Source organism: Zalophus californianus, chromosome 14, assembly GCF_009762305.2.
Source record: "Zalophus californianus isolate mZalCal1 chromosome 14, mZalCal1.pri.v2, whole genome shotgun sequence".
NCBI classification, from domain to species: Eukaryota; Metazoa; Chordata; class Mammalia; order Carnivora; family Otariidae; genus Zalophus; species Zalophus californianus.
Window position 1 is genome coordinate 85,853,819 of NC_045608.1, and position 24,059 is coordinate 85,877,877.

Here is a 24,059-nt window from a genome sequence, read left to right on the forward strand (position 1 = left end):
TTTTATTTTTATTTCATTAGTTGGTATTCTTATTTGGAAGTAACAAAACCCAACTCTAGATAAGTTATGGGGAACTTGTCAGGAGAATATTGGAGACATACATTCTGTTCAGAAGACTGAAATCAGACCATAACCAGAAACCAAAGGAATTCTAAAGGTGCAATAGAAAGTCATAGCAAAACAGCACACAAAGCAGCAATCTTGTCCTTCAGCCAAAGAACTCTCTTCTTCAAGATACTCCCTCAAGATGCAAAGTCCCTGTAAAGAATATCTTACTAGCCCAGATTTAACCTATGGCTGTCCCTTTGATGACAAAGTCTAGTAGACTGGTAGGTCGGTCTGGGAACCTTGACTTTTCATTGAGAGGCATCCCCTGGGAATATTAAGTTTAATTAAAACTATTTACAAGGAGGAATTTTCCTAAAGGGACACAGCCGGCGACAGAATATCCATTCTCACTATGGGTTTCTGTTGAATTATCTTTCTTACTATTTTTTCCCAGATTGGCATACAAGTTATGTTAGCTATATAAAATTAATTTGAACACTTCTATTTTTTTATCTAATGTATTATATAATATATAAATAATCTGTCTTTAACATGAAAGAATTCATCAACAAATTATCTGGTCTTAGAACTCTGTTGGTCTCATCAACAAATTATTGGGAAGTAATTCCAGGGTAACTTTCTTTTTTAGCTTTTTTTTTCTTTTCTTTTTATTTAAATTCAATTAGCCAACATATAGTACGTCATTAGCTTTTGATGCAGTGTTCAATGATTCATTAGTTGCATATAACACCCAGCGCTCATCATATCACGTGCCCTCCTGAATGTCCATCCCCCAGTTACCGCATCCCCCGCCCCCCTCCCCTTCTGCAACCCTCAGTTTGTTTCCCAGAGTCAAGAGTCTGTCATGGTTTGTCTCCCTCTCTGATTTCTTCCCAGGGGAACTTTCTTAGTTTAATCCATGATGGTTGATTTAGTCCCTCAGATTGTATGTTAAAAAAATGAGGGCTGGAACCATGTCTGTCTTTTTTATAGCTATAGTCCTGCTTAGAAGAGTGGCCAGGGTATAACTGTTGTGCTCACTAACAATTTGAGTGAATGAATAACCTTGAGGCAGTTTTAATCACCTATTTTTAAGGAAACATTTCCATTCATTAAATTGTTCCGCATTACTTTCTATACCACACTATTTTTTTCATTAAAAAATTAAGTATTTTGCTTTTTCTCATTTCCAATTTTATTTATAATTTATCTCCTTTTGATGAGTATATCAGTGCTTCAGAAAATGAACTCCTGCACTTAACCAATTTTACTATTTAATTATTTTTAGTTACAAGTACTTTCCTTAAATCTGGTATAATAATCCTTCTATTTTCCTTAAATTAAATTGGTATTTTGGTTGGATAGTTTCTTTGTTTCTATTCTTTTTTTTCCATTTCTTATTATGTTATGTTAATCACCATACATTAGAAACTTACAATAGTAAAAATTGCGAGTTAACATATACAGCAACTTTGTATTTAGAGTAGATTGCTTAACCTCTCTGTGTTTTAGTTTCTTCATGGATAGAATGGTGATAATGCCTTGCAGGGCTTCTGTAAGGATTAAATTAGTATAGACACAGTGCTTAAAAGAGTTCCTAACACATAAAGTACGCTCAACTTGTTACATAAAGAAGGCTTAATATGTTATATACCCTTTATTATCTTTTATTTTTTAACAATGATGTCATTTACAGCCATGGATTTATATCTCAACAAAGCTTTAAGTATATGACTCATAATACTTTTTATACAGTGTCGTTTCATTATCTATTTTAAACAGTCTATTGAAATTTGATCATTTATTTGACCAAAGCAGTCTTTGATTATTGTAGTGGTTAAAAAAATAAAAAAAGAGAGAGAGAATGAATTATTGGGTTTTGTTTAGTATTTGACTATTAATGTAAAGTTTTATTTTAGTATTGTTATTGTAAAATGTTATTTATTTTTCTTTGCTCTTTGCAGGTTTATTGAAATTTGATAGTTTCACATCATATGTTATTATACTTTTTTGCATTTAAAAAATTTATTGAGCCATTTAACATTACCTAGAATATAATAACATTTGAATTACAAATGTCTCATGGTTCTATTGTGGGTTTGCAAGATATAAAATATGACTCACTATGAGTTTTTCTCTAATTATAAATAAGTATATTTTATTTAGTGAAACAGTCTACATTTTCACTTTTAAAGTCATCATTTTTGTCATCAATACTTTCTATCCTTTAAAAATGATGCTTTTTGTGACTCCTTGTCATTTATTTTTATCTTCTGTTTTTGCTGTATAGACTAGTGTTTTTTTAAAAGATTTTATTTATTTTGAGAGAAAGAGCATGAGCACGCATGTGAGCAGGGCGAAGGACAGAGTGAGAGGGAGAGAGAGTCCCAAGCAGACTCCTTACTGACCTAGGAGCCTGATGCGTGGGGCTGGATGAGGGGCTGGGTGCAGGGCTGGATGCGGGGCTCAATCTCAGGACCTTGAGATCATGACCTGAGTGAAACCAAGAGTCTGACGCTCAACTTACTGAGGCACCCAGGCACCCCCTGTATAGACTAGTTTTAACCTCTTAACACATTCAGAGAACTGATATGATGAAGACCTAAAATTAATTTTAAGGAAATCTAATATTTAAATTGTACTGAAGTGAATTCCAGAAAGCAGAAAATTTTGAGTTTGTTCTTTCCCTAGGTATCTGTCATGAATCTGATATTATGGCATAAATGAAGAATATTTTTGAATGGTCAGATAGTTCCTTAGACATTTCCATTTACACTGTTTTCCTTTATGTTGCCTAAATTAAATATCACATAATGCACCTGATGTTTACCTGTTTTCTGACAGAAACCTGCTTGAACTGATATTTAAAATTCAGGGAATAGGAGCAAGATAAGCTCTGACACCTTTTCTGACTCTCTTTTAGTGGTTTGAATTGCCGCATAATGAGAAGGGACTGAAGAAGGAAGACACTGATGAATCACTGGGGTTTGTGAAACTGTGGTGAGAAATTGCCTCTCTGAGTCATGACTGACCCAGAGGCTTGTCTAGTCCCCGTGTGTGGTCTATAAAATCTATGACTCATAAAGCCAGATAGCTTGTCATTCAGTCTTAGGGAATGTTGGGATATCCTCAGAGGAAAAAAAAAACTCCTACCATTGTCTTTTTCCTATCCATTCTTCGAATGCTCCACAGGTATAAATTAATCACTGATCTGAGTCTTTTTTGATGATACTGAATATTCTTTCAGAAGAAGGTTTTAAGTTCTGATCTTGTGCCTACATTTTTCCTTAATTTATCCAGTTCTATTTAAGTACGATAGATCTTCTCTTTATTTAGAATCAATGTCCTTTTCATTTTAAAATTCTGCGCAGAAATAAGACCCTAAATGAGAGCATGTGACTTCAAATCCTATAGTCTTTATTCAGTTTCAATACATTGTCATTTTAAGCATAAGGTAGCTCTGTAGTAAACTATGATATTAAAAGTTTTATTTATTATACTACTGTTGCTAAATACTGTATATATGATATTAAAATACCTGAGTATAACATATCTGTGAATCAGCTAAAACACCCTTTGACTGCAATTAATAAGTTATACACTTTGCCTATCCAAATAATACTTAGACTAGTCATTAGATGGAAGTAAATAAGCTGCTTAAATTAAACAGTCTATTTCTCTGAGTTAAATAATTACTATAGCAGGAATACATGTAGATGGCATTGATTGTGATTCAAGATATAATATTCCTAGAAATATGGAGAGGATAAACCCTTATGCCAAATGATTCTTTAAGACAGAAGAAGACAACTGATACTCACTTTATAAAAACTATGTGATGGGCACAATGTCAAAGATGTCCTATCCCCTAATATTAACAGATATCTCTAAGTTCTTGATATTCACCTTTGTAGACTGGGAAAAACTGAGGCTCATGGAAGTTACATTTGTCTTGCCTGGTGCTCATGCTATTTCTACAACAGATAAGATTTCAGAGATAAAACAAGAGTGGCAGAAATTAATGATGATTTTGAGAAACAGAAAAGAAGCTGAACATCATATGTAAGAGCTGGCACCAGAAATTTTTAAAAGAAGCTACTAGAGACAGACAAAAGGGCTAAAATGTTTAGAGTGGACAAGTGGACAAGTGTCTGCCCTCAGCTCAGGTCATGACCCCAGGGCATCGGGCTCCCTGCCCAAAGGAGAGTCTGCTTCTTCCTCTGCTGCTGCCCCTACCCCTGCTCAGGTTTTTTTTCTCTCTCTCTCTCAAATAAATAAATAAAATCTTAGGAAAAAAAAAGAAACTATCATTCCATTATAGAAAAATCTCTGGATTAAAATAAAAGTTCCTAGAGAATTAAAAATAAATGACTGGTTTTATGAAACTGAGCAGGTCTCACTAAAATCTAAGGAGCAGTTTCTGCAACTACAACTGACTAAATAATTTTATCTCTTGAATTCTGTCTTGTAGGTATGCCAGTCAGTATTGGGTATTAATGAGTATGCCAACTAATTGAGATTTTAAACTTCCAAATTAAATTTAATAATTAAATATCACCATTTACTATCTGGAACATACTTCCTTGTTTTAATGGGAACTAGAAATGAGATTTCCAAATGTTTTCTTCTATCATTTAAGAAGAATGAATTATTTTATTTATGCTTAAATAATATCTCAGATAATAAATTTGAACAAAATGTCAAATATATATTTGAAATAGAAAAAATGTGTTAGAAATAACCAATTCATCTCAATGGATATTTGAAGCCCTATTCAGGAGAGGGCAGAAATTAGTAAAAAGTCAAACTCTATGTTAAGTGGGAGAAAATCATAAGGTAGTGTTTTAGTTTATCTCCTTTATTATTAAAATATATACCAACATGCTTTTGAAGTATTTGAAATAATAACCTGTTTCTGCATATCTAGCCTACAGGGAAGAGAACACTTTGCTTTCTGTTAGAACAAGAGTCGTCCCATTTATCAATCTCCAGCATCTAGAGAGAAGTCATTCAAAAAACATGGAAGTGTCCAGAAGTCAATGAGATCAGGGGAAGCAATGAGAACAAAAAGATAAAGCACAACTATTAGAGGAGACACATGGATATGAATAAAATAACACAAAGAACACTTGAGAATATCCAAATGACAACCTTCTGAACTCAGACAAAAGACTTTCAAGAGATATAAACTTGATTTCCCAATTTAATATTTAGAAGATGGCTTAAAGAGAGCAAAATACTGATTATATATGAGTTTATAGTCCAAAAGATCAAGTTCAAAGAATGTCTCAGAGGAGAGAGCCAAAGAATGAAGAAATGGGAAAAAATAAGGGAAAAAAAAAAAAGAACCAGAGCCTAGGTCCAGGATATAACAGAAATTCCAGAAGGAGAAATAATATTAAGTAGCAAAAATTAAACAAATAATGGATATAATAATAGAAAATATTTCTATTACATTAATAATAAAATAAGAGTATTAACAAATTCCAGGTCATCTTAACGAGAAAGTACCTAAGGCATGATCCTAGTTATTCCTGAAATTTAAGGATGAAGGGAAATTTTTATAAGCTTCAGGTAGAAAGAAAAAGTTACACACTAAGGAAAAGTCAAATTGGCCTTACATTTCTTAACTGCACAATGTAAATTAAGGACAATGGAATGAATGGAATGACATACACAGACCACAGAGATACGGGACTGAAACCCAAGAAACCATACTATAATCAGTGCAGAATGTATCATCCACACACCTACTTCAGGAAAATATTTAAGAAGAGCCTCTATTCAAAAACAGGAACAGGAGACCAGGAACAGAAAAATATCTCAATACTAGGGGTGTTGGTGTCATGGAGTGTCCCCAAATGTAATGCTTTAGGTACAGCTTTTCAACTGGGAATCCTGTTCTCAAACTGTACACCTTTGAATCTAAAGAGACAATCTCCCCCCACGATTCCAACATGCAATGGTGCAACAAGCACAGTACAAGTAATACACACATTCCGGCTCAAAAATGAACTCAAAAAGACACACAAAATCAGGGGTCTTTAACAATTCTGAAACCCAAATGGGAAATTTGGGGCATTCTTGGATTAGTTCTCAAGGTCAAGGAATGCTTCTCTATGATTCTTGGTTCTTCTCTCTAGGCTCTTGGTTCCTCCCTGAGGAACGAAGAATCATCTCTACTTTTAAAGGTCCCACATTTTCTTGCAGCTGGGCTCTTCCCTCAGCCTGCTTCCTGCCAGCAGAAGACTGGGAGTCCCAGTGCATCTCCTTCTCAGTCTTCGCTTGATAATGCTTCTCACCTTTGCATCTTTTGAGAACTTTGCGGGTTTCCTGTGAATCTTTTTATTAGAGCAAATCGAGAACACTGCCATGAAAATTTGGTCTAAAGATACAGCCAAAGAGGTGACCATAAAATGATTGATTTCCTGAAATCTTAAAAAAAAAAAAAAGAAACGTATCTTATAGTCCCACCTTTGGCTTTTATCTTTAGACCATATGTTCATAGTGGTGCCCAGGATTTATCTTTGTTCAGAAGTCATTTCGTCATCCTGGCATTGTTACACTTTGGAGAGGCCGAAGATATTTAAAACCATCAATTCTTGGGTCCTCTGTGTGGCTCAGTAGTTTAAGCATCTGACTCTTCATTTCGGCTCAGGTCATGATCTCAGGGTCAGGAGATTGAACCCTGGGGTGGGTTCATCGCTCAGTGTGAAGTCTGATTGAGATTCTCTCTCTTCCTCTGTCCCTCCCACTGCGCATGCACCCCTCCACCCCTGAAATAAATAAATAAATAAAATCTTAAAAACAAAAGACATCAGTTTTTGGCTCCTTTTTGTTTAATGATCCTCCCCTCAATTTATTCCTCTCCACTCTCATTTTACTAAGCAACAAGAAGAAGGCTGCATCACCAACACTTTGCTTGGAAATCTTATCTAGATGACACAGTTTAGTGGGTACATATTTTAATTTCCACAGAGCTGCAGGAACAGTTCAGCTAAGTTTCCTGCCTTCACATAATCAAAGTGCTCCTTCTTCCAACTTCTAATAATATTTTCCTCACCTTATTGTAAGATCTCACTCACAGTGTCCTCGATGTCCAAAGTTTTGCAATCTGTCTCAAGGTTGCAAGCCTTGAAGCCCTCACTAACACCCTTCTCATGGCCACTGATGGATTCCAAAACCATGCTTTGGAATTTTATAGTTTTTGGTATGGCAGCACCTTATTTCCACATAGCAAAATGGATTTCAATTACACATTTATGCATAAAAAATACCCCAAAAGTTGGCATATGGAAAGATGAAAACAAACTTTTGTTATCTTACAGCATTCATTATTTAGGAGCAACCAACAGCAGCTTAGATGGCTGGTTCTTGCTCAGGGTCTCTCAGTGTAGGGCAGGATGAAAGGCTTCACTGGGGAAGATCCCTTTCTGAGCTTCCACACAGGGCTGCTGGAAAGCCTTGGATGATCCTTCTCACTCACATAGGTTTCTCCACAGGATTGCTTCATATTGTGGCAGCTAGATTCCTCCAGGGCAAGCAATCCAATAAAGACCACCCGAATTGAAGTTATAGTCTTTTTATAACCTAATTTAGAAAAGGCACTCCATCACTTCTGCCATTCTATTCACTAGAAGTTAGTCAAAAAGTTCAGCCCACACTCAGAAGGAGAAATTCTATGGGACGTTATACCAAAATCCGGGGATCTTTGGGGGCCCAGTTTAGAGGCTGTCTACTATAGTGATAAGATTATGAATGGTATGCTATTTTTGTGTGTGTAAGAAAAGCAGAAATAGAAACACATATATATCTTTCCTTACAACATCAAAATGAAACGATGTAAGGATAAAACGAAAACTAATAAAAATGGTTTCCTAAAAAGAGAGGTAGAAAATAGAGAGGAAGGGACAAAAGTCAGAACTATATCTCTCCACGTGCCTTGTTTAGTAGGTCTGATTGTTGGAAACATGTAACTATTTTACATAATAAGAATCTCAAAAGAAAAGAAACAATCCTTAAATATGAGATCTTTGTTTATATACTTCAACAGTAGTATCAACAGTAATTGAATTGGAGATATCCATAAAAACTGAGAATTTTTCTCCTTTGAAATATATTTCTAAAATAAAAGTATTTCATGTCCTTGTAACTGAAAAGCTTAGAATTGGTAGCAAAAATAATACCCTAGTAACCAGATTATGGGAACTGAATTTCATTTCCCATTAAAACAAACAAAGGTTCCTAGGGGAAATAATGGATTCCAGGTCTAGAGCTGGAAATGTACAAGATGAATCTGGATATCTTGTGATTGATCACAACAAAGCTATTAAGGTCCATGGGTACCTGATAAGAACACAAAAATGTCAATTGAAGCAGCTCCTTCTGGTCAAAAGATTGGGCAATTAAAATTCCAAAAGGAATAATGACTCTGATGGATTGAAATGTATCACATATACAAAACTCCATTTTTTATGCTCTTTCTAAGGTAAGAGGGTGTCCTTTTGTGTTTGCTAGAACACATTCAATATTTCTGAAAAATGGTTGATAAGGGTTAAGTATCAAGCATATTCCCTACCTTTCCTATAAGGAATCTATTTCAAGACAATCCTATAGTTTTGAAAAATAATAGTTTATAAATTCAGGAATAAAATTAAATTAGAAAATGACAATTTTACAATCCCTAATGAAATAATGCATCAATGCACTGATCACCCAAGGTTGAAAAACCGTTAGGTAGACGTTTGGTGGGGTTTTTTTATAATGGATGTATTGGGCTGACAACACTTGAACCCTCTAATCAATGGAGCAGATATTTTGTTCTTTTTGATGTGATTTAGTTGACTATATACAGCACTTCTTATGGATTACTCTGGGAAAAAAAAGAAGAATGTCCTCAAATATCTAAGTCACGTTACTAGTTAACAGGAAGTTTAAGGCTTAGGTGACTACAGTAAATGATGCCATGAAGATACAATCAACTGTATATACACACACAATACACACACACACACACACACACACACACACACACATACACACACTGCTTTATCAGAAATTTAAGAATCTAAAGTAACTGTAGGAGAATATTTAAATCATATCAGGGTGTTATAAAGACCTACATAAGTATATAAGCAAAGGCATAATCATTATATAATTATTAAAACCCAGATTTATGAAACCCTTAATACTGAGATTATCATTGAGAAAATTAATCTCTGACTTCAAATACCTCATTTATAGAAACTATTATATAAATGATGGAGAAAGTTAGTGGTCATGGAAATTACTATAGACCCAAACCAGTCTAGAAATGGTGTCTCTACAACTGAATGTCTGCCTCAGAGCCTCTGTTTCCTAATCTATTAAATGGCAAGTATTTTTTTTTTTTTTTTTGCATAACACATGGCATTGCAAGAGGACTGGATGGAATAATGTATTTAAAGTATCTGCAAATCTAAATCAGTCTTCACATAAAGAAATCATAACCATGTAGGATACATAATAGCAACAAGTGAATGGAACAGACATCATGCCCCAGGTATTTCAAGGGGGGAAAAATCACACCATGTCAATAGGGAGTTTATGCAAATTTTCTGGGAAGGTCAGAGCTTGAGTTTATTTATTCCAGAGTGACAGTTTAAGGGATCTTGCCAGGTTATTCTAAATATCAGCCTCAGCATCTGGTATTATGTGCAGTGGATAGTCCAAACCAATGTTTGTTACATAAATGAACGAAGAGGGAGAATATGCTGTTAAGGCAAGTTAGAGTGTCCGCTGAGTTGTATGGGCTCTAGATGAAGACTCCCGCTAATGATGGTACAAAAATCACCTTTGGGGTGCTTATTTGGTTGGGGTAAGTGGCATGCTACCTTGTCCCTTAAGCTTTCATATTTTTCTTCCCTTCAATCAAGGAGTTTCCTTTCTCTCTTAAAATGATTATGTTCCCAAAAGGGCTAAGAAATTTTAAGTGAAAACATGGGAAGATACTGCTCGCTATGGTAAGCAAGAAGAGATATAAACATAATCTTTTGAACTTTTATCAAATTTAGACTCTTTACAAATGAACGAGTTATTTATAAAATTTTCAATCTTTATACATTTTTTTAAAAAACATCCTGAGCTGCTAGGCACTAAATAGTCCTGCTTATAGCAAAAACCCATACATTGCCTCCAGCTAAAATTCAATACTCCCTATTTCTACTTGCATCTTATAAAAATGATATAATTTTTAGATTAAAATTTCTTTACATTCGGGAATAGCCTACTTTGGAATGTCATGAGTTCCTACGTAAAGCGGGGGGGGGGGGGGAAGTTCTCCATTGTTTTGATTTTACAAGTTGAACATTTCAATAAATCATTTGCATCCACCAGTAATAGCTATGGTCTCCATTTCGCCTAGAAGATGAAAAGCCAGGAGCCACTTTCAGTCATAGTTAACTAAAACGCGTGCATAAATCAGTCCACTCCGGTCCTTCTCGCTGCTTCTTCGCGAGAGGACGTCGGCGAGGGGCTGCCTCGCCTGATTGCTCCAGTCTCCTCAGCAGCAGAGGGATTAGACACATGCGCACGGTTGGTCTCTTTGTGTGCACCAGGAAGGGCTCGGCGTCGATTTACACTTCCTAATGGGGCAAAGACCTGGAACGCGAGCGTGTGCTCAGGGACAAAAATGCACGCACACAAGGCCACTGAAATAAACAATTGTCTCGCTCTCGTTTGCCTTTTCCTCTTTGGGAGCTTCCCCACGGCCCTTTCCCCGGTGTCCAGTTGGGGAGTGGACACTGAGAGCCCCGGAATGAGGAGCCGTGTCCTCTGGAATCCCACACCCGGGAGAGCGATGCGGGCAGAGGGAGCCGGCGGGGGGGGAAGCGCGACCCTGGATCCGGGGCGCGGGAGGAGCTCCCCGCCCGAGTCGCGAGGGATGGAGCGCGTCTTGCGAGCATCTCCGAGCGCAGCCACCCCGCGGGCCAGAGGGAGGGAGCCGGGCGGGCACCTCGGCCCGCGCCCCCCCCTCCGCCCGCCCCTCCCCCCGCGCCGGGGAGCCGCGCGGGTGCGCTCTGGCCAGCTGTGCGCCGCCGAGTGAGGCGACAGCCCGTGGGTGCTGCCGGGGGCGGCGGCGCGGAGGGGGCGCCCGCAGCTGGCGGCAGCGCGGGCCCGGCGCTCGGCTCGCGGCGGGGGGCGGAGGTGAGGACCGGAACGAGGAGGGCGGGCGCTGCTCGCGGCGCCGGGCCGCGTTCCCTGTCCGCGGCCGCCCTGCCACCAGCCCGCGTCCCCGCCGGCGGGAGCTCGGGGGACCGGGCGGCGGCGCGGCTGTGGCGGCGACTGGCTGGATGCGAGACCTGCGCGGACCTGGCGGCGGACGGCGGCTCTCGACTCTGCGAAGCCGATCGCGGAGGGGACGAGCCCGAACGCGCTGGCCATGGCCTCCAACTTTAACGACATAGTCAAGCAGGGCTACGTGAAAATCCGCAGCAGGAAGCTGGGGGTGAGTTGATCGCTGGGCTCTCTCCTTCCCCTGCTCGCGTTTGGCGCGGCTGGCTGTTGTGGGGGGCCCGGGGGGGCGGGGAGAGGTGACCCGCGCGGGCAAAGAGGGACCCGGCCCTTTCGCAGACAGCCCGCTTGTTGCTCGGCCGGTGTGGGGGCCCGCACTTGCCTGGGGGAGGGGGTCTGCACACCGAGTTGAGGGTTCCGGGAGCGCCTGGGTCCCCATCCTCATGCGCGCGGTGCTGGTTTGGACCAGACTGAGAAGTCATGTAGACGAAGGGGATTGTCAGCTTTAAAAGATGAATGTGCCTAGGAGGGGGTTTTATATATAGTGCAACCCACAGTGGTCTGCTCTCAAAGTGTGCGCCTTTCGGGGAGAATTGCTCGGTGTGCAGGAGGTGGACAGACGCTCCGGTGTGTGTGTTTAGAATCACCATTTTCTAACCCCGCTTCCCAAGCCCATTTCGAAATTCTCTTTTGATGCCCTACCAGCGCCGCGCGTCCCCGCCGGCGACTGCCAGCGACTTTAATGCGCCCTGAGGAGTTGCCCAGTGGCAGGCTCCCTGGCCGTGTGCGCGCCCGGACAGGTGTACCTGCGCCCGTGTGCAGGCGGGTGTGTGCTCACCGCCGCCGACACGGCAGCGTTCGCGACAGCAAAGTTTATGGAGACCTTGTCGTAGTTTTTTCGTGAAAAATGGTCTGCCTGACTTGGGAGAGAAACAGTGTAGACCCCTGGGGGTTCAGAAGTTCTCTAGTGACCAGACGAGGAGGTAAGAGGGACGCGATGACGGTCTCGGAGGACCTGGGTGTGGAGCGGTGAGGCCAGGAGGGGAGGGGCGGCCACTTGGAAACACAGCTGCCCAGGCTTGGCGGACCCGCGGGAGCGTGCGGGCGACGCGCAGGGGGTCGCGGTGGAGGCAGGGGGGCCCGCGCGCGCGACGGGAGGTGGGCAACCTGGGCAACCGAGAACGACCTTGGCCGGCCGATCCAGAGCAGGAAGGGAAGCTCGGTGTGGGGACGAAAGTGCCCCTTACCGAATTCCCTAGACGTTTCTCTACCTCACCGTTCTCAAAGTTCCAGTTCTGCGAAGCTCCGGAATCCTGGGGCAAAGCGGCCTTGAACAAGAACATTCCCCGTGTTCCCTGCTGACTGGATGAATCCTCCAACTTGGAAAAAAAGGAGGGAGAAGTTCGTTTACTTTCTCACTCAAAAAGAAAGAAAGAAAAATAAGGCTAAATATAGCATTAGCAAATTGAACGAAGGTAGGACAGAACCCCTGAAACCCCTAAAAGAGGAAGGGTCACTACGCACCCAGAAGTCGCCGTGTCAGGAGTTGGTGGACGCTGGTGTGGGGGGCAGGAGGAAGGGAAAAGGCAGACTTGTCTTTTTTGTGCTGCCTCGGCTGGGTTTCACTTTGAAGATGAAGACTGTACCCTGAGGAGAGGAGAGACCCACTCTCTCGAACTTCAGCAGCTCTGTAGCAGCGGGGAGTACAAAACTGGGTGACCACAAAGCCGCCCACCTCGCAGCCTGGCGCCTCCGTGCGCCGCTGCGCGCGTGCAGGGCCAGAGAGCACGCGCGCGGTGCAGCCCCTCGGGCCCGGTTCAAGGGCTCTTGGGCAGAAAATTGCGCCTCATTTTTTTTTTTTCCCAGCGAGGTAAGGGAGAACCCACGTGTAAAACTGCAGTTGTCCAGGAGGCTGACGGCATCTCTCAGCCGGGACGCACTGCTCAAATCTGTCACCCGCACTGCCCAAACAAGAAAGAGCTGGAGGGGAGAACCGTTTTAGGAACTTGACCTTTGAAGCCCTTTGCTCTCCCACAGGGTGCTGGCTCATCCTTCTCGCTCTTTCCGTCTTCTTGGAATCTCAGTTGTGTCTGACACCTCAGACGTTACAAGCTAATGGATGATTCAAGGCCCCCGGGGAGATGTGTATCTGCTTCCACAGAGTCATTGTGTACGTGAGAATGAGACTAAGGAATAGAGCCCTGAGAACCCCCGCTCCTTGCGCTGTTGGTCCTGGGGTCTGTAGGATTCCTCTCCCATCCCCAGCTTTCCAGGATTTCATACAACAAAAACTGAATATGCCACCTAGTTAAAATATAGGATCCAAGGAAAGAGCATTGACTGCTTCTTGGGTAATCATGGTGCTAAGAGCCTTTGAAATGTCCTTTTAAAACACCATTGCTCCTAAAGATGTGTGCAAATGTATTTGCAATCCCAAGGCGTCTGTCTCTTTCCATACTCACTGCCTTCAGAGAAAATAAAAGCATGTTTACATATAGATTAATTTTATGTGTAGATTAATTTTGTCTTCCATTTCTACTTGAGAATTGTGAACTTCAGAGTTTGGTGTTGAGACAGTTTTGTTTTGTTTTAATATTAAATTGAAATATTAAGCTAAATTAACCTTGATTATTTTGAAGAATTTTATTTATCAAAAAGAACTCTAGAGACTTTCTCTTCAGAATATTCTAGTATTCAGAAGGGTGACTTCACGTGACACAACTTCATCTACATGTTTCTGTGAAGCTCAATAAGTAAGTGGGTCTTATTAGATAGTAAAACTCTAAGCAAATAAGGGGTGCCATACACATGAAAAGTCATATCCCAAATCATAGAAACATGACCTATCTAAATATGAAAATTTCATTTTCATAGTTAATAGTACATAATACTAATTTTGTGGACTCGGAACTATGGATTTTTCCAAATAAAATATGGATTTTTTCCAAATAAAATATTTTAATTCAGAAGATACATGATTCTTCTGTGGTTTATGTTTAGAGCTAAATATCAAAATAAAAATTCTAATGAAATATGCACAGATATTTGATTTATGATGTACAGAACTCATGCTTTCAAAAACCAAATTTTATAATATTCTAAGGGGGAAAAAGAACCCTGGGCACGAGGTCAGTGGTATCAGAGATTATTATGACATGAAAATACATTTTGAGATGAAATGTTCTACCATACCCTTTACTCCTTAAAAGTTAGTGTTCCTTATTGTCCTGAAGGAGAGCAGAAAAGTTCCACTTGCCCTTTAGGCTGGGGGACAACCCTGATGAAGGTGCTTCCAGACTGAAGTGGTTGAAACAGCCCTTGCCAGTCTTCTTAGAGAATCCAGGGCTACCTGTTGAGGACACTTCTCTAGCCAGTTATTTGGGCAAAGTAGTAAGTATTACACAATGTTTGGAATGTTTGCTTTGAAATTTGTCTTTACACGTTAATCAGCCTATCTTTTATTCAGGAAAATAATTTTGAAAAAGTAGTATTATCCTGGATTTTACCCTTGCCCTTTAAAAATATGTGACATGACTGTTACAGTCATTTCTTCATAGTCTGTGTTAATTTTTCATTATAACATGTCACTGTTTCTATAGATATACTGTTTTCCTTTTGCTTGATTTAAAAGCCCTTACAATAGTTCAGTTCCTTTTGCCCTCTTATATGTTGCATGATTGGTATTATAATTCACGAGGTACCATGGTAGTCAGTATTTTGTTTTTAAGAAAAGGTTACTTAAAACACTAATTAAAAAAAAAGCAAATGCATGTTGGTCAAAATTGTTTCTCTCTTAGCCTTTATTATCTGTTTCCTTCTGAACACTGATAGGTTAAATTTAGTCAGCAAGGCATATGTTGTAAAATATCCAACGTATTCTTGGTTTGCAGATAAACTAAGAACTCAACCACTGAAACCATTGCTAGAACTTTATACATGGCTTATTGACTCTATAATGCAGCAAAGGTAAATGCAGTGTATCATCATCATCACCAGCATTAACCTCACTGTATAAATTCCAGACTGCCATAGTTTGACTAATTCTAGACTCGGCCCTCACATCGTTTTTAAGAAATTCTGTTCAAATATAGCAGTGTGAATATTCACGGGCACATTGTACACAGACAAATAGTATTTTACACAGATTGTTTTTTATTTCTTTCTCAAAGTCAGGTGAAGGATTTGTATTGGTTTGTGTGGGTATCAAAGGAATGTCTCGGGGAGACGAACCATGAGAGACGATGGACTCTGAAAAACAAACTGAGGCTTCTAGAGGGGAGGAGGGTGGGGGATGGTTTGGCCTGGTGGTGGGTATTAAAGAGGGCACATTCTGCATGGAGCACTGGGTGTTATGCACAAACAATGAATCATGGAACACTACATCAAAAACTAATGATAGGAATGTCTCAAGATACAGTTGACATTTGCACATTCAACAAATGATCAAATAATTATGGAGCATCTACTGTTTATCAGGTGGGGTGTGTGTATGTGTGTGTGTGTGTGTGTGTGTGTGTGAGAGAGAGAGAGAGAGAGAGAGAGAGAGAGAGAGAGACTGTGAATGTTCCAGAGTCATGTTGTATTGTCAGGGTTAATAACAATAAATACCTCCTACATCACTACTACTCATAGTATATTAGGCCAGTAATAGTCACTTTACCCCAACCTGGCTGTAAGGGAAGCAGGGAGATGTAGAGGATCACATTTGGAGTGTGTGATGAGCCCCACTTTATGAGCTGAACATCCATGCAGGATTTTCTCATTTGCATAATCTCCATTTGTTTCAACCAACTTACTGTGGATTCATCTACATCTTGCCCTCTCTCCCTCCTTTTTTTTTTTGTTTTAGTTTTTTCTCCCTCCTTGATTGAGACACTTCCATCTCTGGGTTGACTCTTGATCTTCCTATAAATTCTTTGGGTTTTCCTGTCCTTCCACAAACAGCTTTCTTCTGATGATGGAAGAGAGTAGTTTTCATTAGAGATATTTAGGAAAATTTACCCCTTTACAGAAGCTCATTCATTAATATAAATGGGAATTTTCGTGGTTTCCCAATTCCCAAAATTCTCTGGTTTCCCAAATATCTAGAAAGTATTTTACAAAGAGTGATTTTATCTTGTATGACATGCATTACCAATTTACCAGGAATTAGACGCATTAAATATATTTAAGATAAAATGTATAAATAACTTAATGATTTTGACCATTCAAAAGTTCAGAAGAACTCTCAGGAACATTACTTCAGCTATGAATTCCTAAATCTATGTATTTAAAACATGGAAGTTGTATTGGGTGTACTTAATCTTTTCTCTTTCTAGAATATTCTGTATCCTGGACATTGCTTTCTGAAAAGGAGCCATTATATCCATGGTTATTTATCATTTATCTCTTTCTTATTAAATATAGAATTTAGAATGTATGAAAAGTAATATTTTAGCTATTTTTATTTTTGACTTTTGTTTATGGTGACTATTATGTATGTGTTTAACACTGTGTACATTCCACTTAATTTCTTTACCTATGTCTGTATCTATTTACCTATCTATATATTTCTACAAGAATTACTGGATCTTAGAATTTTAGAGTTGAAAAAAGTCTTATATACGTTCTGTAGAATCCCTATATATTAATTTGTTTGCAATTGTGTGTGTGTGTGTGTGTGTGACATATCAGGTATTTTCAGAAATTAATGAGATTTTTGGTCTTTTTAAAAAATCCTTATGCGTGCACATGGGCATGCCTGATGTTCTTTGAACTTTCGAGACTTAAAGCCAAAAACAAGGATAATTAAAGTAAGCCTAACAGTAAAAGTACTTTGCTAGATTTTGATATTAAATGATTATGTCTATGCACTACCTGGGGCAAGCCATTAAATCAGGAATGAGATATAAAAATTCACATCTCAGTTTTTATCTCAATATATTTACACATGACTGCTAGCAAGGTGAATCTTAAAAGATGGCATTTCTTCAGATAACAAAGATTATACTCAGTACTCAGGGAAATCTTTCAAATGACTGAAATAAATTGTGAGTAGGGTAATCATACAGTGGTCAAATATCTTTGTAAGATTTACATTGCCAATTTCCTTAAATGTCTTTCAGAGGTGCTCAATAATGGTTGATATTTAGGATCAGTCTAAAATAACATGCAAAAATAGTTTAATTTGAAGCCTATGTCTTTGAAATAGGTATGATCCATTTTTGTTGAAGTATTTTCACTATAATATGTTGTTCTGTTTGGATCATAATAACCCATGTGAGTTATACTGAGTAGGACTATTAAGTATTTACCTCTTTGGTCTGTTTCTAATTACATCCACTTCATTTTAGAAACTATACAAAGATAAAAAGCAAGCAATACTAACAAAATAAAAATTACCTGTTTTCCCACCATCTAACCATCTTTTCTAGATTTCTTAAATTTTGAAGTTTTAGCTTTAAGGAAAAAATAGTTGTATCAAATGGGACAAACTAGTTAAAAGAGAAAATACTATAATTTCTTTACTTCAGTTTTATTGCTTTTGTCTCACGTGACTCATAGTGTTTTCTTTTCTTCTTCAAGCTCTAGTAACTTTGCCCAAAGAGCTCAAGAATGTAGGTAGAAAACATTTTCATTAACTTTCTGCATAAATCTCCACTGGTTTTATTTTAGGATACAGAGCAGGATTATCCTTTGAGTACTTCCTTTTTATATTATAACACTACTCCTCAATGAGAGTGTTGCACCTGTCAGTCAAATTGAATGGAATAAGAAATGATATTTTGTTATTAGTAGAGAACAGAATCTCATTTAATAAAGAAATGTTCTCATGTTGTTTGAAATAAATGGTGGTTGTAATATTTGAACATGTGCAAAATATGTCTCCTGTTATTGTACTAAATTCATTGTAAAATTGTCTAATATTTTGGCTTAATAGTAAAATGACTGAGAGGACAAACACTTTGAAGTTTGATTTGAGTCTTCATAAGAGTAACATAATCATTTTGCATTTTGGTGTACCATGCCTTTTACAGCTTATAAAGAATTTCCACACATATTGTCTTACATAATTTTCCCAGCTTTTGAAAGTATATTTAATTTTACCCTCATTTAATTTTACCTTTTATACATAAACTCAAATCCAAAAGAAGTAAAAGGAATCAGCCAGAGTTACAGAGAGACAGATTGGTTTTGCAGGTGGTTGTGTATACACAAATCCAGAGATCCTAACTTCAGGTGCAGCATTATATACACAGTGCAACAGTTTCCATTTCCTAATATATGTAGACAGGTAGCAACACAGCTATGTGTACTGTTCAAAGTAAATGTGTTTTCTTCGGCTGGTTACTTAGTGTAAAGCCAATATTATCATTATCTTGACTCAACTTTAAGTTATTTACATTGCAGATGAAAGTGCTACTGGCAGGTGGGAGGTGGTAGAAATGGCTGAAGGTGATCAAAAGACAAACAGACTTCCGGTTGTAAGCTAAATAAGTTCTGGAGGGGGAATGTGGAGCATGGTGACTATAGCTAACAATACAGTATTGTATTTTTTAAAGTTCCTAGGAGAGTAGATCTTAAAAGTTCTCCTCACAAGAAAAAAAGTTGTACCTAGGTGAGGTGTTGGATGTTAACTAACCTTAGTGTGGTGATCATTTCATAATGTACACATATATCAAATCATTATGTTGTACACCTTAAACTTATACGATGTAATATATCAATTACATCTCAATAAAACTGGAAAAAAGTGTTATTTAGTGAGAGAATTTATGCCACAATAAGGAGATACTATGCAGATATTTTTCCAGGCCACTTTGAATGGATGTGATTTCATTTTTAGGTACCATCTAAAAACTGGTTAATTTCTCCTTTTAAGAATGGAGAACAGGCTCCAAAATGCAGCTGATATCGCCTGTGTAAACTTTAAAATGTTTTTTATTTATTTATTTATTTATTTATTTATTTTAAAGATTTTATTCATTTATTTGAGAGAAAGACATTGTTACCCAAATCCAGACACACTGGGCAGTGCTGAACCAGACCATGACCTTTGTCTGCGAGACTTGGTTGTTTATTTGTTGTGTTGCTTGCTACTTTTAAGGGGAAAGAATTGAAATAGATATACTTAAATGATGTTCCCTTTTTTTTTAGTTCTCTTATTTTAAAAATGTCTGTATGCCATTCTGTTACTTATATGTAGGTATTTATATAAGATATATAACATGGGTAAGCATGTACAATTGTTTTTCTCTTCATGATTTTTTCCTTGTAAACATGAAATTAGTTTTCTCTGACCATTCAGTATGTATATGTATGTGTGTGCATACATAGATACGTGCATACATACACATGTGTTATATATTAAATATAATGGTATATATTCCCAAATGACATGTAAGTCCTCACACACGCTGAATTATATACGAATATAATAGTAAGGTTAACAGGAGAAGAAATTGTACATAAAATGTCTTAATAGCATACAAGTTAAATTTTTATTATATAAATTATTACATGTTCACATTCTTTGAAAAAAAATTATTATTATTCTAAAATTGAAATTCAGCATGTCTTTTAAAAACTATGGCTTTTAAAGGTTCGCAACCAGTAAGAGAAAATTCTTTATCTCTGTTTACATAACCCTAGTGAAATTTCTAACATCGTATTCAAGAAAAGGAATGAAAGCATACTTTTTACATATTTGAACTTGCTTTGAAAAGTATGCCTTCTCATTTAACTTACTAGGAAAAAGGAATACGTCTCCCTGAATGTTTTAAGGGCCCTGGGGCTGTGCTGTAGAAAGCATCCATGTCATCATTTTCCTGATGCTTTTATAGACTTCATTACACTTTGGAATCTTTAAGTATTTGTTCTGTAAGTCTTCTAAACAAAAGCGCATCTAGTGCCAAATCATGATGCTGAGTTTAACTGGAAGCTACCAAATTATGTATAAGTATGAAATGTGTTTTTCTGTACATTTAAAATAACAGCTATTTAAAACTCTGACGGCTGCTTAACACACATACTGTTGCTTTCTGATACTTTACATGATTATCTAAATTACTTAGACCTCTATTTAAAGTGATCCTCAGTTATGACTGCATGTTGGAGTTACTTACAGAGCTTGCGCTTTTCCACATTGATTTGGCCTGGCTGGGTTTTGAGCATGGATATGCTTTCGAAGTTCCCCCCAGGGGTTTTTACTGTGGTGCTATGGTTGATAATCATTATCATACTGAGGATTTGGGGAGAAATAAGGAAAATAGGAGATCTGTTAGGCCACTGTAAACTACTAAAAACACTGTTATTAGTGCTGAGACTTATGAATTGGCATTCCCGAAATATAAAGTTAGTTATCCAGTAAATCAGTCACATAATGCTAATTACTGACAGTCTATAAGCCTTTATAATGTGAATACAAAAATGATAAAGTAGAAATTTCTTTGAGGGACAGAAATTCACTTCTAAAACAATGTGGTGGACATAACTCAAAATTTTCTAAAGACTCTGGATCATTCTTTCTGTCAGTCATATTGATGCTCAGCTGAGGCTTCTGCTATTAATATGGCTACTCACAAAAGACTTCCTTCTTTACTTGTGTATTCTAATCTAAGTAATTGCAATACCATGGCAGTTTAAACTCTACTTCATTTAAAACTCAGTAAGTTCTGAATGATGCTGTTTTTCTTATTGGAGATTCAGTGCTTCAGACTATTAAAGGAAAGAAACCTCAACCTTAGAGTCTATTTTATATTCTTCATAGATCTGGGTTTATGGCTATGCGAGGCAGTCACTGCTATGTAGCACCTCATTTTTGGTGTCTCAGAGGTTTCTTTTGTTCTGTCTTTTGTTCGTTGTCTCCTACTTGAGGAGACAGAGCATGAGTGGATGGGTGGGAGAGAGAATTGGGGCAATATATGGCAAAAATCTAGAGTACACATAGTATGTACTTTATGGCTTGCAGAGAAAGTAACACCAAGCTGAGAAATCATGAATAAAGAAGGCTTTGTTGTGAGTTCCATGCCTAAGAAATGGCATACCTAAATAATAATATGTGTCTGGATGGGTGAGCAGCATTGAGGTAAAGGCCCAGACTAAAGGGCTTATAATGTTCTAAGATCCCACAAAGTCACTGATATATTTCATAAAAAGGGTTCATTCTCAACTTAGCAACATCCCTGAATCTTGAGTGCATAGAATTCATTGTAGTAAAGTAGTATTTAGGCAAGAAGACCAATGAGCGGTGAGTTTTAGTATCCAAGAAAGGCCTCTTCTACTTGTAGTGGCTAGCCATAATTGAGAATCACTGACATAGAAGTATTTTTTTTTCTAGCACTGCACAGAAGTCTTCTAACAATCATTGTTTGCATTGAGAAGTTAGCTGTCTTATTGTCACCTTTTGAAAATCATTAGACTTTTCCCCTCTGTCTACATTGAATGCCCTCATTTTCTGGTTTTCAGGGATTTTGCTATGCTATGTGTAAATGTAGTTTTAATGCTATTTATTATTCTTGGGTTTGTAGTGCTTCTGGATTTTATGGCTTGATATGTTTCTTCAGTTCTGAAAAATTATTTGCTATTTCCCCTTCTGTCAAATCAATGTTGTCCATTTTTTTCTCTCCTTCCTTATTCATATGCTAGATCATTTATACCATATTTTCTGTTCTTCTGTGCTTTTTTCTTTTTCATTCTTTTTCACTCAAAGCTTCAGGATATTTTCTTCAGGATATTTCTTCTCATTTCACTAATTTTCTACTCAACTGAGAATAATCTATTAAATTTATTCATTGTATTCAGTTTAAGTTATTTTTTCAGGTCTACAGTTTTCAGTTGATCCTGTTTTTTAGTATGTCCTATAGAAATAAATTTTCAGTTTTGTCTTTGGTAGGCTTCAATACCTTCAAGTAGATGATTTTTGTATTTGTCCAGCTTTTCTAATTGTCAACATGCAGGCTTCCCTGCGTTACCTAGTACACCACTAACAGGAATGGAACATTCTCAGCTGGTTGAATTTTGTAGTGATTTCTGTGTGGGGAAACCGAGGCCTTGTGGTCCTCCAGAACTCCACTGAGAGCCAAGAGAGTTAGTTGGCTGTAGCTCTTCCTTAGGGGCGAGCCCCTCTTTCTGTGGTAATTTTGTCTTTGGGTATTTTCAGACAGGTTATCTATCTCTGGAGGAGAACTAGAGTTCTAGTGAAATTGAAAAAGAATGAAGGTATTTGAGTGATAGGACTAAACATGACTGCCCCAGGTAGTGTGTGTGTGTGTGTGTGTGTGTGTGTGTGTAACCTGCCTCTGCATAAAAATGGGAGGCGGGAATGAAGCAGTTAGAAGCCTCCTCTAGCATTTGACTTAATGAACAAGGCCAAATATTCCTGTCCCTTTCAGCAGTGGTTTTTAACACTGGGCGCATATTACAATCACAGGAGATGGTTTTTAGTGTTGTTGGGTTTTTTGTTTTTTTAACGACAAGTTCTGCTTCCAGAGATTCTTATTTAAATAGTTGATCGCTGGGCAATAGAATTCCTTGTTCATTTGTGTTTGTTTCATTTGGTATTAATCTACCCAAAGGATTCTACAATAAATGACATACTTTTCACCAGAAAAGAATTCAGGACAAGTTGTTTATCACTATATATTACCACAGAACCCTACTGAACTAGAATAAATTGGTATAGTATGCCTCTGTAAGTGTTAAATGAATTAACAATATGAATCAGATATTCATCATTTAGTTTTTCATCCAGCATTTCGATCTTTTTCCCAATATTTAGAGAGCATCCCCCCAACATCAATATTATGGATGTTGAAGATAAGAAATAATACCTCACATTATAGAAGATGAAATTCCAAAATATTCTTTCCTCGTATCTTTTGCTGCTAGGGCATGAGAAATGAGCTAGGTATTATCAATTACATGACCAGACATTGGGTTAGTGATAAAAAAAAAAGGCAACCCAGGACAGGGATCTTCACAGGGGACAACAGAGTAATTGTTTCCACTGGATTGATTTATTGATACAAAATTATAAGCAATGTAAACTGTTGTACCTACTGTCCAAAAGCAATAGCCTCATCAAGAAACTTAATGATTTAAGAGATCACTTATTGTTGTTGTTTAGGCTTGAACCTGGTTCTCCAGCCCTCTATTCCTAATTTGAAGTAATGAAATTTTTAATATATGTCCTTCTATCTAAATCAGCCAGTGTCAACTTCTATTACAACTGATAGCAACTAATACCTCTGACAGATAAAATGGCGTTATTGGAAGTGACCCAATTAAATCTTAGAATACACTTAAAATAATTAAAGTAATGGATATGAAATGTCTTTCCTTACCACTATGTAAACCGTAGAATTCCTTTTCTATTGTAGTCATTGCTTGTTTGGACATTTAGCACACCATTAGTGAGTTATTCTGTTCACCCATGGAGAAATGTAGAAGCTTTGATGAGAGCATACATTCAGACCATATAATTAAGAGAATGTTTGCTTTTAAAAGAGGGACACACACAAACATACCCAGTGAATTTTTGACAGAAGTGCAAAAGCAAATCAGTGATACATTTTCAACAAATGTTGCTGGAGCAGTTGGACATCCCTGGGCAAAGTAAGTGAACCCCAACACAAACCTCACACCTTGTAACTCCAAACAGATCATGGACGTAAGCGTAAAAAAGTAAAACTACAGAATTTTTGACAAAATATATAAGAAAATCTTTGGAAACTGGGTCTGGCAAAGATTTCTTGGACTTG

General features: G+C 38.0%; 1 protein-coding gene across 1 annotated transcript in view; it reads left to right on the plus strand.

Annotated features, from left to right (window-relative positions):
• The first annotated feature begins 11,245 nt into the window (after positions 1-11,245).
• Positions 11,246-24,059, plus strand: part of DOK6 (docking protein 6) — a 368,498-nt gene continuing 355,684 nt past the window's right edge. The window contains exon 1 of the mRNA XM_027577113.2: positions 11,246-11,533. Coding sequence (XP_027432914.1) covers positions 11,468-11,533 — 66 coding nt within the window. The 5' untranslated portion in view covers positions 11,246-11,467. The remainder of the gene's footprint in view (positions 11,534-24,059) is intronic.